General features: G+C 47.4%; 2 protein-coding genes across 3 annotated transcripts in view; both read left to right on the forward strand.

The window, feature by feature from the left end:
- Nucleotides 1-7267, forward strand: part of LOC309803851 (putative palmitoyltransferase ZDHHC11B) — a 26790-nt gene extending 19523 nt beyond the window's left edge. The window contains exon 8 of one of the 2 annotated variants that reach the window (XR_014294006.1): nt 5783-7267. The gene's annotated coding sequence lies outside the window, so the exon portion shown is untranslated. Of the gene's footprint in view, nt 36-5782 lie in introns of those variants that run through there. The other variant, XR_014294007.1, reaches the window with a different exon arrangement.
- On the forward strand, nt 4762-14724 carry LOC309803852 (uncharacterized protein). Its single transcript, XM_082620692.1, has 5 exons — nt 4762-5846; nt 7795-7829; nt 8703-8805; nt 11969-12041; nt 13848-14724. The coding sequence occupies exons 1-5, from the start codon at nt 5784-5786 to the stop codon at nt 14267-14269; spliced, it is 696 nt and encodes a 231-aa protein (XP_082476818.1). The 5' UTR covers nt 4762-5783; the 3' UTR covers nt 14270-14724.
- The last annotated feature ends 351 nt before the right edge of the window (nt 14725-15075 follow it).

Consider the following 15075-nt stretch of genomic DNA (forward strand, 5'->3'; position numbering starts at 1 on the left):
CAACCAGTTGCCAGCCTGAGTTCACCTGTACAGAGGTAGGTTAGATGCTTACTGGAGTTGTTGTATCTATCTGAAAAATAGCTATATTCTCTTCTTAACTCAAATTACTTCGAAAAATAATTCATCTGTGATGGAATATTTTTAAATAATGTGTAACACAATGGAAGCTAAAATTGTTTCACCTAAGATTACTAACAATTATAGCCATTCATGTCTCTCATTTTTACTTATCTTACTTGCAAAAACTACAGTAATTCTTCTCGCCCTTCTTTACAACTACTCTCCGAACTAATACACAAAAACAAGACAAGGCTCTTTACTTTCCGTGCCAGTGGGAGAACATGGGCTCCGCTGAGTCCGAATGTCCCTTTAACGGCCTCTACTAACGTTAGGGTTCAATTAAGCCCCCAACAGTCAGGCTGACTCATGTTGAGTCGCTGTTGAGTCAGTTAGATGCTAAGGTAAGTGACACTCTGCCCCAGGAGCACTGCACACACGCACATGACCTCTTCACCTTCAGAATCACAAAAGCAGACCATGGCCCATTATAAAGGTCATCATCCAGGGTAAGAACACATTTTAAGAGTACACGCTGTCTCCGTGATGAAATTGTATGCAGTCATGAAAAGTCATCTTCTCACAGAAGGTGGAGAAACAGGGAATTTACTTGCAATGTTATGGTGGGTGTTTTCATTTACTAGGGCTGCCACAGCAAAATACCACAAAACAAGCAGCTTAAACATTAGAAACAGGTCTCACTGTTCTGGAGGCTGGAAGTCTGAAATCAAGTGTTGGCAGGGTGGGTTGGGATCTGAGGGTGGGGGGATCTGTTCCAGGCCTGGCTCCTTGGCTTGTAGACGGTGATCTTCTCCCTGTGTCTCTTCACATCATCTTCCCTCTATGCCTGTCTCTGTGCACAAATTTCCCCTTTTTACAAGGCCACCACGGGTATTGGATTTAGTACCCACCCTAATCCAAAATTTTTTATTTTCTTTTATTTATTTACTTTTGGCTGCATTGGGTCTTCGTTGCTGCGCACTGGCTTTCTCTAGTTGCAGTGAGCAGGGGCTACTCTTCATTGCTGTGCGTGGGCTTCTCATTGTGGTGGCTTCTCTTGTTGTGGAGCACGGGCTCTAGGCATGTGGGCTTCAGTAGTTTTGTGGCTCACAGAATCTAGAGCGCAGGCTCAGTAGTTGCGGCACACGGGCTTAGTTGCTCCGCAGCAGGTGGGATCTTCCTGGACCAGGGCTCGAACCCATATCCCTTGGACTGGCAGGCGGATTCTTAACCACGGTGCCACCAGGGAAGCCCCCATGACCTCACTTTAAGTTGATGACTTCTGAAACACCCTGTCTCCAAATAAGGTCACACATTCTGACGTCCTGGGAATTATGGCTCCAATGCAGTCATCCCTCAGTATCCGTGGGGGATTTGTTCCAGGAGCCCCTGCATTTACCAAAATCCATGGATGCTCAAGTCCCATAAGTAGCCATCCATATCTGTGGGTTCTGGATCCGAGGACTCAACAAACCACAGATAGAAATTTCAGTCCAAGTTTGGGTGAATTCTTGGATGTGAGACCCATAAATCTGGAGGGCCAACTGTATATTGGAAAAAACGCACGTATAAGTGAACCCGCACTGTTCAAAGCCATGTTGTTCAAGGGTCAACTGTTCATTTTTTTGAAGGGACACAATTTAACCCACAAGAGTCTGCCTTCTGGCCCTCCAAAATCCATGCTCTTCTGTCGCCACATCACAACTTCCCCCAGTTCGAGCATCAGCTCTAAGTCCCAAATCTCACCACCTAAATCATCCAAATCAGTGGTTGCTGAGACTCAGGGTATGATTGATTCATCCTGGACAAAATTCCACTCCATCTGTGAACCTGTGAAACCAGACAAGTTATTTGCTTCCAAAATACATTGACGGGACAGGCATAAGCTAGACATACCCATTCCAGAAGGAAGAAATCGGAAGGAATAAAGGGTCACCAGTCCCGAGCAAATCTGAAACCCAGCAGGGAAAATTCCTTAGATTTCAAGTGTTGAGAAAAGTCCCCTTTGGCTTGGTCACCTGTGCTATCGCCAGGCCCACCACATGACGGCCCACCACGCCCTGCTCCATGCCAGGAAGCTGGGCTTGTTATCCATTTAAAGTTGAGAGTCGGTTGAGATTAACACCTCTCTGCTTCTTCATTATTATATCTGTAACACATGCTCTTATGTCAATATAGAGACCAGGGAAAACCCCCAACACCACCTCAAGGCTGATATCTGAGCAGCCGCCACCTTTGCTTTCTATCCATACACAAAAGCTTACAGGAAAAAGATCAAATCACGCCATACCTGTCAGTCTGCAGCTCCCTATTTTATACCCACAATGGTATATCGTGGATGGCTTTTGTGACACTGCACATAGACGTGATTCCTTCTCATCAGGAAAGTCATCCTCTTCCATGGAGAGACCGTGAGTTCGTCAGCTATCCCCCGGCACACCCTGAGGTTATGTCCAGCTTTGGCTCTTTCAGACAGTTTACCGGAAGCGTCTTTGGGCCAATATTGTTAGGTACAGTTGGTTTTATTTCTGTAGGACATCCACAGGGCAAAGGGCTTGGCTGTGCACTTTAAATCTTCATAGATCTTCACGATTACTTTCCCCAAAGTTAGAGTAATTCACACTTCCATCAATTTCCTCAGAGTTTTCAATACAAGATACTAACAGTATATTTAGTTTTATCCAAATAAAACAAGTAATTGTTTCTATGTGCATTCCTCTTAATACCAGTGGGAATGTACATCATTTCATCTGTTTTGACCATTATATTGTGTGCATGTGCACACACATTCTCTTGTGTGCATTGCATTAGGTTTCCACATATTTTCCCCATTTTTATACTGGGCTATTTGTATATTTCTTAGCAAGTTTAAGAGCTCTTTGCCTACTGAAGATATTGATTAATTCTTTGTTCTATGCGTTTCAAATATATTTCATCCAGTCTGTCATTTAAAAAAAATTTCGGGGCTTCCCTGGTGGCACAGTGGTTGAGAGTCCGCCTGCCGATGCAGGGGACACGGGTTCGTGCCCCGGTCCGGGAAGATCCCACATGCCGCGGAGCGGCTGGGCCCGTGAGCCATGGCCGCTGAGCCTGCGCGTCCGGAGCCTGTGCTCCGCAACGCGGGAGGCCACAACAGCGAGAGGCCCACGTACTGCAAAAAAAAAAAAAAAATTTCTGTATTGTGTCTTTTGCAATGTAGAGGTCACAAATTTTTCTGAAGCTGAATTTGTCAAAATTTTCTTTTGTCTTACTTTTAAAAGCCTTCCTTACTCTCAGTTTCTACAAATAGCCTCCAATAGCCTTTCTAATATTTTCATAGTTTTTATTTGCTTTCTTTACATTTTGATTCTCAGGCCATCTTGACTTTTGGAAACAGTGAGACAGGTAACAAAGTCATTTTATCCCAACGATACAACTGTTGGTTGCCACCTCATTTATTAAGTAGCCCACCTTCCCCGTGGAAGTGAGAAGCTCTCTCTTTAGTGTCTGGACCCATCTGCACTCATCCTGGATGCCTGCTTCTGCCTCAGTTACCTCTTTCTACTGCAGCAGCATCCCTCTATTCCCTGTTAGACAAATTCCTATCAAGATGTCTTCATTTTTCAAAATTTTTGACAATTCTTACACATTTATTTTTCCAGATAAACTTTGAAATGGTTTTGTCCAGTTCCAAGACACCTGGGTTTGGGGTTGGTGTTGCCTTCAATATGGCTTCACTTGGGAGGGACCAGTGCTTCTTCCCAGCACCACTGCTCCATGTGGAAGCACAGGGAAGCCTCGATTCATCTCTCCTCAGTGGAAAAGGGGCCAGAAGTGCAGCCCCCACCCTTCTGGAGGGACGTGCTGGGAGCTGGGGATGGGGAGTGCTGGGGCTGTGCCCCTGTGGGTCACTCTCTCTCCATCCTGCATCCAGCAGAGCTGAGAGGTTCCCTGGACCAGGAAAGGGGAGCTTAGAAGAAATGCACCACTAGGCAGTTTCTCAGATGCTGAGAGTTACTTAGATTTTTGCTCAGTCTAACAATCAGCCAGTAAATACAATTTAGTGTAAAAAGATCATTCTCTTTCAAACAACCCAAGAAGTTTTCTTCTAAATTGACTTCCTGAGAAATCTGACTGGCAAGACTATCATGTAACTCCAAGTCATTATGAATTTCACTTTACAGCATCATCTAACCATGACCCTTTAAGTAAAATCTGAGAACGTTTCTCTTTTATCCCTTTCTGGTAAGAATGATAGAAACTTAACTGGAACCAGGATGGTAAACTTTCACCTCAGAACAATTGTTTTCAGATTTCCAAATCAATGCATATTTATTATAGGAAATTTGGAAATACAAAATTCCCAGTATAAAAACAAAAGACACTCAGCGTCCCCCACCCGCCAATAACTACTGCTGGAATTTTGATTTGTATCTTTTAAGTCTTCCCTTCTAATAATTTTTCTGTGCATTGTATACATAATGTTTTATTTTATAAAATAATGATCATATACAATTCCTTAGGAGCCTCATGTATTGTGAAGTTCATTCTGTTAAAAGAAAAAAATCAAGACTTTTTCTCCTACCTTGGGCATGTGTCATATTCATCTTTACCATCTTGATTCTTTTTCTTTTCCAATCCAGCCTCTCCTCCTCCAACTGGAAAAGGAGCTAGCATTGTTTAATGAAAGGGTTAATGATGGATAACATGTGATACAAGTACAATATAAGTTACATTGTAACTTATGTACAATAAGTTGAGATGAGATGGGAAATAAATTACCAGTAGTCTTTTGTGTGGCAGAAAATGTTGCTAGGGTAACATAGTCGTTTGGATCCAGTTGAGGAAATCTGCACTTTTGATGGCCATTCCCAGCCTCACCCCTACGGCTGACCCTGTTAGAGCAGGTCGGATCTCGGCTCACAGAGACCAGGGGAAATACGTAAGTCACGTGACACCTGCCAGGGGAAGAAATGCGCCCCATACGTGCCCGTGGATGTGACGGTGTTCTGTGGGCAAGTTGCCACGGAGAACCTCACGGAGGACTTTACACAGTGTCTCTTACTCTAGCAGCGGTTGTCGTACCAACTTCTAAAGAGTATTTCTTCTGGACTGTTTATCTGTTACGGAATGTTACATGGATGGGATGAGGATGTGAACAAGGAATAAGATCTTACATGTGAAGACGCACATCAACACTTGCTGTCTCATGGTTTCCTTGGGGCAGAAACCTGGTCGAGTGAAACTGGGTCTCTTCTCTGCACCCCACAGACAGCAACCGTGTGCCCCCAGGTTTCGTTCATCCCTGGAGGTTCTGGGGGAGAATCCACTTCCAAGCCCACTGGGGACAGTGACAGAATTCACTTCTCACCTTTTCTCGTCCCCCTGAATCGCAAGTCAGCAATGGCAGTTTAAGTCCTTCTTACGTTCAAATCTCTCTGAATTATGCTTCCTGGGTTCTCCGTTTTTAGAGGCTCAGATGATTACACTGGGCCCACGTGGCTAATTCAACACGATGCTTTTGTGTTCGTTTTAGGTCTAGTGCAACGAATCCTCACAAACTAAGGGGCTTGAAAGAGGAGGCATTTGTTCTCTCTCAGCGTCAGAGGCCCGACCCCAGGGCTCAGCAGAGCTGCTCTCTCTCTGAGCCTTGTATGGTCGCGCAGCCTCTCACAGCCCATTCTGAGCCCCCAAAAGTCCACATTTGCTGATATGTGTCCTTTCTTCCTTCTGTATGTCCCACCAGCATGAAGCTCACAGAGCTGGACTCCACCATCAGCAACCTAGGCGAGAGCTCCTCGGGGCTGCAGGTAAGCACGGCGCGGGGCCAGGGGCCAGGCTCAGGGACCCGGGGGAGGACCGCACAGCGCAGGAGTTGCCTGTTTGACTCGCTTGTTTTAAACATTTATAGTGTTTCTGGGGCTGCTACTCTAACGGAATGTTCCTACGTCCATTCTTACATCCAGACGGGCATCTAGATCTTGTGTTAGGCAAAGTTTTCTTTTATACGATGCCAAAAGCACTGTCTATGAAAGAGAACAGTGGCATGCGTGTACCTGGCGAGATGATCGCATCTCACGTCGTCACCTTGTGTGTGAGAGACAGAACCTTGAGATCTAGTCTCAGCAAATTCCAAGGACAGTCACCAGGATGCACGTTAGATCATAAGGTTTATTTTAGAAGGTCTTCCTTTGGGTAAACCTATTAATAAACTTTTGGTCCCAGGAATTGCACTCCTGAGAATGAAAATAGACTCTAAGCCTTCCCGGGTTCAACCCAGTTCTGCCGGTTACCTGGGCGGGGAGCCCTGTGCATGTCTACTCCTGTGCAGACCTCTAAGTTTATTGATGATGACTGCAGAGATGTTTCACTAGCACAGTACCCAACACTTGGGAGCACGCAACTGTTTCTTACCATTAACTTGAAGATCCAATCGTAAATGTGGACAAAGCTCTATTGCAAAGATGTTCACCATAACATTGTTTACAATAATGAAAAATCTGAAATAATCTAAAAATCCAAATTCAGGTGAATGATTAAGTAAAATGGGATGAATATCCAGTCCTGACAGATGATGGGCCAATTGAAAATTCTGGCTTTGAAGATGAAATAATAAAGTTGAATGCTTCTGATGTAATAGGTGGGGAAAAGCAGTATATAAAATTACATATATGGCATGTTTGCAACTGTATAAAACAAAAACCAAATCCTATAAATAGGGAAAAAAAGATTGACAGAAAATGCATGAAAATGCATTAGGATGATTGAACTCTGGGTAACTTTTAGTTTTCTTTTTCTATTTTCCAAAGTGTTATCTGCGGTTGCATGATTTTTGAGTAAAAATACATGAAATATTTCATTTTTTAGGTTAAAAAAGGAAGAAAAAAAAGTGATACATTGGACATCATCAAAGCTTAGGGTTAGGGTTAGGGTTAGGGTTAGATTCGAACAAACTCTTTACCAAAAGGGATCAATGGACAGCGAATAAGCACCTGAGAAGAGGCTCAGTGTCACTAGACACCGAGGAAATACAAATCAGAACTGCAATAAGGTATCACCACACACCCGCCAGCGTGGCTGTAAGCGAAAAGTTCACTGATACCAAGTGTAGTGAAGAGGCAGGAGGTGGAGGCCTGTGCCCTGCGGGTGAGATGTGGATGACAGGCCAGGCCAGCAGCACCTGGAGCCAAATACATGCTTGCATGTGACCCAGCCGCCCCACTCCCGTCCTCACCAAACAGGAGTGAAAACACATGCACGTGTGGCAGTGTATTTCTCTGCTTGGGCTGCAGAGGCCAGGCAGCCCAAACTACACGTTTATTTTCTTACAATTCCGGAGGCTAGAAGTCTGCAGTCAGGGCGTGGTCAAGGTTGGAGCATCTCTCCTTGGCCATCACACGGCCTTCATCCTAATCTCCTCCTCATGTGAGGAGACCAGGCACAGTGGACTAGGATGCACCCTAATGACCTCATTCCACATTAATTGCTGCTCTAAAGGCCCTATTTCCAAATGCAGTCACAAAGTCACGAGGGGCTAGGACTTCAACATAGAAATGGAGGGGATGCAATTCAGGCCAGAACCCGAGGACTGGGGGTAGGGTACCACCCACCAGAGATCCTTCCCTGGACCTGGGAGCCCCTGAGGTACCCTTACTCAAAGTCCACTGATGATGGACTTGATTTTGTGTAAGATAAGCTCCATGTCAAGGGCTTCTTTTTTAACTTGATGAATCATCATTTACTCCTTTCCCCCCACAGGAACTGGATGCCAACCTGAGTTCATCCACAGTGGGGTAAGTCTGTGAGCTTTTCTCCCTGACAATGGGCTGTATACTCCTCTTAACGCAGATTCCTGAGGAGAGTGGTTCATCTGTGATGGGGTATTTGAAGGAAGACATAATAGAAAATACAATTATTCAGGCAACTCTCTGACACTGTCACCCACGGCTGTCCCCCAGCCTGGAAAGTCCTGAGTTCTCCCTGTCACCTTCTTTACAACTTACACCTGAGCTAATGGACACATACGAGTCATGCTTGTTTGATTTCTCTCTCTGTGAACATGTAGGACGCCCTTCCGATGGTTTCCAATAGTGTCCTCCTGACGCAGGCCTGAGTCCGGTGGGCGCTGAGTCTGTTCGCCTTCCAGGAACACGGGCCAGCCCACTGCCCACCTCCCTGCCTCAAGGGCAGGAAGTGGCCCTTTACAAAGGCCCCGACCCAGTTTCAAGCACACGTGTTAAAGCGTATGCTCTGTCCCCTGGCAAAACTGTGTGTGGCCACGAGAGCCTGATATCTTAGAATAGCGTGTAACAATGGACACACTCACAACTTGACAGTAAGTAAATTACTCTTTATTCACTTACTCAGCAACAGGGAGAGTGTTAAATAAAAAGCTACTTTTACAAAACATTTCCTATGTTGTAAGCATTTGGAGATTGCACCCTTACCCTCCAAGCTCAATCACTTTCATCTGGTGTCATTTAATACAATTTAAAATAAAAATTAAAAGGAACAAGTCATTTACTTGAATCTCACACACCACACACACACACACACACGCACGCACATGCTCACACACCTCTCCAGCCCTCAGACACTGCACGTGGTCTCCTTCCGTGTCCCCCACATGCCAACCCCCGCCTCCCTGCTGCTTCTGTTTCCCACAGCTCCAGCAGAGTGAAGTGGAAGGGGTTCCTGCTGCCACGGTCCAGGCGCTCAAGTGTGACCCCCCTCAGGACCATGGGCCCAGAGAGCTCCCTGAAACTCCAGGTGAGCCCGGGGGACCGACCTCTGAGCCCCAAGTGCAGAGTGAGGCTCTGTGTAGAAGTCAGGCTCCCCAGACTGAGGTTAGGATGACTGGTTTGCCTGTGACCCAGGAGTGCTGCTCAGGGCAGCCCAGCTGAGTGCAGAGCAGCAGAGAAAGGGGGGGCCAAGGCTGTTCTTGGCCGCGGGATGGTGTGTGTGTGTGTGATAGAAGCAGACGGACCCCAAAACAGAGGCACCACCAGCGGCCCTTGTGGGAGTCCTGATGTCCACAAGCAGCTTTGAAAGACTGTCTAGTACCTTTTCATTTTAGCCTGAAGAATTTGGAGGGGCTGTGTAAACTGTGTTAAGTCTATTGGTGATAGATTCCCTCGGCATTTATTTACCTGAAGATGTCTTGATTTCTCCATCATTCTTAAAAGATACTTTTGTTGTGTATAGAATTCTTGGTTGGCAGGGGTTTTTTTTTTCCTTCGTGACATTATGTCACCCCAATGACTCCTGGCCTCCATGGAATCTGATGAGAAATCACTGTTTATCACAATGAGGATCCCTTGTTTGTGATCAGTTGCTTCTCTCTTGCTGCTTTCAAAATTCTCTCTTTAGGTTCTGAGAATTTGGCTGTAATATCTCAGTGTGGATTGTTTTAGTTTACCTTGCTTGAAGTTTGTTAAGCTTCTTGGATTTGTAGATGCATGTTTTTCATCTTTGGGAAGCTTTCAGTCATTATTTCTTCAGGTATTTTTCTGTTCTCTTCCCCTCTCCCCTCCTCCTGGGACTCCCAAATGCGTATGTTGATACCTTCGATGGTGTCCCACAGGTCCATCAGCCTCTGTCCACTTTCCTTCATTCTTTTTTCTTTACGGTCTTCAGACTGGATAATTTCAGTTTCATCAAGTTTTCTGATCCTTTTTCCTGCCTGCTCAAATATGCTGATCTCCTCCAGTGAATTTTTTATTTCGGTTTTCGTGTTTTTCAGCTCCAGAATTCGTTTAGTGTCTTTTTCTAATTTCTACCTCTTTACTTATCTGATATTCTTATCTGTCCGTACACCATTTTCCTGATGTCCTTTACTTCTTTGTCCATGATGTCCTCTGCCGCACTGAGCATTTTTGAGACAGCCGATTCAATATCCTTGACTATTAATTTGAAAGTCTGGGCTTCCTGTTTCTTTGTATGTTTTATAATTTTTTGTTGAGAACTGGATATTCCGAGTATTATAATGTGGTAACTCTGGAAGTCAGATTCGCTCCTCAGGGATTATAGATTTTTGCCTGTTGAAGGTTGGAACTATGTGCTTGTGACTTTTCCAAACTATTTTTGCCAAGTGTGTATTTCTCGTCACTGCAATTTCTCTTCCGTTATCTCTGTGGTCAGCTAGTGACCTGACAAAGACTTTCTTAAATGTCTGGCTGCAAAAAGAGGGGAAAGGTTCTGTCCCTTTAAATCTTCCAGAAGGTGGCACTGACGGAAGCGCTTGCTGCCAAGGGGGCCAAAACCAAGGCAGGCACCTGTGCCTGCCCCTCAGGGCAAGGCCAGACCAAGCAAAACACACAACCCCAAACTTGTGGAGTGCATCAGCCAGCTGCTCTGGGAATGAAGGTTCTTCTGCCCAAAGCCGCAGCAGGACTAAAGAACAGAGGGTGGCGGCCTCTCCCTCCCCCCCAAGATGTTACAGTATCTGATCAGTCTCCAAGTGTGAGATGGGTGACTGACAGCTCCTTACAGCATGAGGGTTACCTCAGTGGAGGACAAACGTCTAAAGCTTGCGACTGCACCCCTTTTCCCTAGCAAACCATTGCTGCACTTTTGATACACAACCTTCTTCAACACAGTCATCAGCCACATCCTTCCCCACAAATCTCCATTCCCCAGTCCTCCACTGTTTCACCTACCTGCTTTGTCTGGTTTTTATTTTCATTCCAAAGTAATATTTTGTTTCCCCTTAGTTCCAGTAATTTTTAGATGGTTTGGCAACACCTCACCTCGCCTTTGCTTCCTGGGCATCACTTCCTCTGTGTATTGTTTCTCACACTGCCCTGTCTCTACCAAGATTACTGCTCCAGTGCTTTCATCTGGGGGCAGACACCCCATTGTTGCCTGTGGACTCAGGAAGGTTTGTAGCAGCGATCGTTTGCCTGGCTGCTCGGCCTGCAGTGGTCCCAGCAAGTTATCCATTGGGGGTACCCCCCCACAACCACAGCAGCACCCTGCCCCCCTCACGGTGGATTCCATGAGGGTCTCTCCCACCTTCCACAGCACACTCCTCTGACCATGTCCTTCTGTGCCCATTTGCTTCCTCCTCTTTGGGAGCTGTCTTTTCTGGCCCAGCAAGGGTTTCCCTTCTTGCTTTCCCCTGAGGTTATATCTTTACCCCTTTGTGTATCTATTTATCTATTGACTATAATTTTAAAGTATTGGATCAGGGAAGGGAGACTATAGCGTATTTTAGACATGCTGTTTTGATTTAGAAGTCTCCTAGTGACATGTTTACTTGTAAGTCTTTCCAAAGTTTCAAAGAACAATTTTGCATAGTCGCAGTCTCTGGTTCCTGCCACATTCAGCACTGGAAGTTGAAATGATCACCATCCCTGACCCTTTGGCAAATCTGGCAAGAGCTGTGGTCACCCTTCCTGTTGGCTAGCTGGCAGACATGGGACAATAAAGTCTTCAGTCTGCTGGGCCAGGTTAGCACCAGGGCAAGGAAAAAAATGCCTGTATTCAGATGTGGGTGTAAAACACTAGGGGCTCCCTGGTAGCCAGACCCCAGCACCACAGAGCAGCGAGTTATATGGAGAAGTTGCCAGGTTTGCGATGACTTGTGTGTGCCCCAGGCACCCCCCATTTCTCGTGCTGGGAACCCACACAGGTCTCCTTGGCTTCCATGAGCCCCTCACACGCATTAGGCAAAGCACACTTGTCTTTATCCTGATGTACATGCTGGAGAAAAAGCCAACATTCTCCACCAGAAGCAGTGGTGGTTCTAGCCACACACAGAGATGAATGCTCTGAGGCTCTAGAGGTGACCGACTGCCCACATCTCAGAGCTCATCCAGGGGAGAGGCAGGCTTGTCTGTCTCTAAAACATCCTCTTGTCACTACATTTTGTCCCCTTTGGCAGTTTAACAAATACTGCATCATGGATTCCCTATTACTTCTCTTTCTGTAGAATGCAAAGGATCAACAAGAAATAAAGCTGCAAATGGAAGGAGACATGGCTGAAAACCAAGGCTCAGCTTCAGGTTAGCTATTTGGCAATTTGGGTCATGTTGAGATCTACCCAAGTGTGATTTTCTACAGAGTTAAATATTTTCTAAGGAAAAAAAAAAAAGGAGAGAGAAATCAGCATGGAAACTCAGGGCTGGGACAGTTGTCTCTGTGATGTGTCCGCAGACAGCTCCTGACATCCCATGTGTTTGCCTTCCCCACTCTGTGCCAAAAAGCAGTCCAAGAGGTGGAGCTGGACCCTGGCCGAAGCACCAGCAGCGAACGTCTGCCCCTGCCTGAGGGCTGGCTCTGGGCGTCCTTCTGTGGCCACCAATCCGAGCTGTGGACCCCAACCAGTGATGGTGGCCAAGCTCATGGTGGCCACAGGGGGCAAGGTCCCACCAGAGAGTCTGGATGGCGACTGGAACAGAAGGTCCAGTGTGCTCCATGGACACTCCAACTTGGCTCCACCACATCCCACCTGCCGGGGTCTCGAGTGATTTCACGCAGTGTCTTCATTGTTTGTGAGTCTTCATCCTTCCAGAGTTTAAAAAAATATTCACCACTCAGCCTTTCACCAACTAACGTTCATGACGATATCGTCTCATGAGTGTGCATCCCGGTAGAGCCCACAGGGCACCTCCTTGAGCTGTTAACTCTTCAGCACGCTCGATGTAGGACTCGGAGACTCTGACTCCTGGAAGGGAGATGGAGGCTGGAAGGGTTAACTGATGTTACGTTATTCCACGTAAGCTGGATTTGAAGGCTCACAAACACAAACATGGCATCAATGAAGCAGGGAGGGGAGAAGAGAGAGGCTGTTCCATGAGCCCGAGTGTGCAGGTTGATTCTGAGGACAGAGGGTGCTCCCGACAAGTGAGCACCATAGGTGTGTGAGGGTGCGCCCACGTGTGGAGGTCCTCCTAAAGGTGATGATGAACCAGCCAGGCGCTGAGGGGTTCTCAGGCTGGGACTGAGGCAGGGAGACCCCTAGAGAGAAGCCCAGGGCACCTGCCAACCCTGGTGACCTTGATCTTCACCGACGTACAGGAGGTAGAAACAGAAGGCCAAGTTCAGAGCCAACTTAACTTTATGGGTTAAGTTGTCCCATAAAACTGGAACCCCAAAATGTGGAGGTGAGCCAGAGGACCCCAATTCTCTAGCCCCAAAGGACATAGGAATAATCAGCCTCAAACCTTGGGGATGTGAGGAAAAGAGAAAACTCATTGCTGACTATTCGGAACACCAGGCTGTCCCTAACTTTGTGAAAGGGGGCTGATCCCCTGAGCCCTCAAGCTGAGAAGTGACATAGAGGGTTAGGGTCATCCTGGGTGCCAGGCGGAGACCCTCTGAGACTCGCCCTTCATTGCTTGCTGCTCCTTCATCAACGACATCACAAAGAGAACTGCACAGAAGGTGAGCAGCTCTCAGTAAAATGACCGACTTCACATGGGGACAGAGCACTGGCGTGAGAATCCACAGAAACTGTAGCAGAAACAGACACAGAGGCCTCGGGACTCATCAGACGAAAACACCAAATAACTATGAGGATTTATTTTGTTTAGAGAACTAAAAGGCAAAGTTCAAAATATCTGAAGAGAACAGAAAACTATTCCTTAATTACCAAACACATTTGAGGAAGGATGAACTAAAACTTACAGAAATGCAAAAGGGCAGGACAAGAGGTGCATAGAGCTGAGCCTGGTCTTTGCTGCAACGGCCGCTCTGTGCCGGGTGGGGCGCCGTGTGCCGTGTGCGGGGCCGTGTGCCTGGGCTCGGAGCCCCCCACCCCTGCACACACCCCTCCGAGGTGCTCACGGGAATGTCTCCTTTTTCTGCAGGAGCCCAGGGACCTGCGCCGACTGAGAGCCCCTTCCAGGGCTCCTTCTCCGCCAGTGTGCTGCCTGTGAAGTCGGTCCCGGAAACGCGCACTCTCCTGTTCCCTCTGCGTGGCCACAGGAAAGACACGTCGTCCCAGAGGCACTGTGACGTCCTCCCCAGCAGCCAGAAGCCCTGGAGCTTGGAGGCCACGGTCTTCTACCTCCCCGGGAGCTGCCAGGAGGAGCCTCATGAGTGGGCAATGGTCAAGAGCCTGCCCGTCATCGAGGAAGAAGAGTATGGGATGAAGGTGACCCCTGTCATCAGTGTGCAGAAGGATTGCAGCCCCAAGGAGGCCACTGAGCCCGGCATCCCCACCAAGGTCACCGTGATCATAGTGAATGAGGTCCCAGAGCCCGAGGACCGGGCTGCCCAGCCTCAATAGAGCAAGCGTGTCCCCCAGGGCCCCAGGACGCCCCTTCCTCCAGAGCTGCTCACACAGCCTGGCCTCATTTCCAATTCTAGGAGGAGACCTGGGTGGGCCCTGCCGTCCACGGCCAGACCCCGCGGTCCACCTTCAGACCCCACACCCTCTGTGAGAGTCAGGAGGGAAGAGGGAGCATGAGCCCCTCTGCTTCTGGCTACGTGGGAAGAGTTTTATGATCTCTGCATTTCACTCACTCTAGAAGCCATATTTTAAAGACTTTCATATTTTTCTAAACACGTCTAAGTGTTATTCCAGAAAGAAAGAGGATTCAAGATGGAGTGGGTGCCATGTTTTTACTCTGTTGACTATTAATGTTTTTAACTGTATGAATTTAAGTAGCTTTTAAGAAAATTCTTCAGAATTCCTTAGTAAGTTTTATAAGAAAAAATAAAAATTAATTTTAATGGCAATAACCTTGAAATCAGTCTTGGTAAATTTTAAGTCCCCGGGTTTCAAGTGGCTGCTTCTGTGAAGGCCTGGCCGCCGCTCCCTGGCCTGCCCACCACACTAGTGCTGGGCTCTGAAGTCCAGTGTGAACCAGGCCTGGTTTGGGCCTCCAGAACTGGCTCCCAAGCCCATTCCCGGGGGCAGCCACCCCAGCCTTGTCCCGGTCACTCCCCTGAATCGGGCCCCCTGCAGGCGGTGACCATCCAGGGCACAGCCTGCCTCACCCGCACGGCCGTGGTCATCCCCACCAGCACGGTCCGAGGCCCTGGGCAGGCTACTGAGCTCCCATTTCCTCCACTGAGCCGCACGCTGATGAC

This window comes from Mesoplodon mirus (assembly GCF_964341445.2).
Source record: "Mesoplodon mirus genome assembly, chromosome: 5".
Taxonomy (NCBI): Eukaryota; Metazoa; Chordata; class Mammalia; order Artiodactyla; family Ziphiidae; genus Mesoplodon; species Mesoplodon mirus.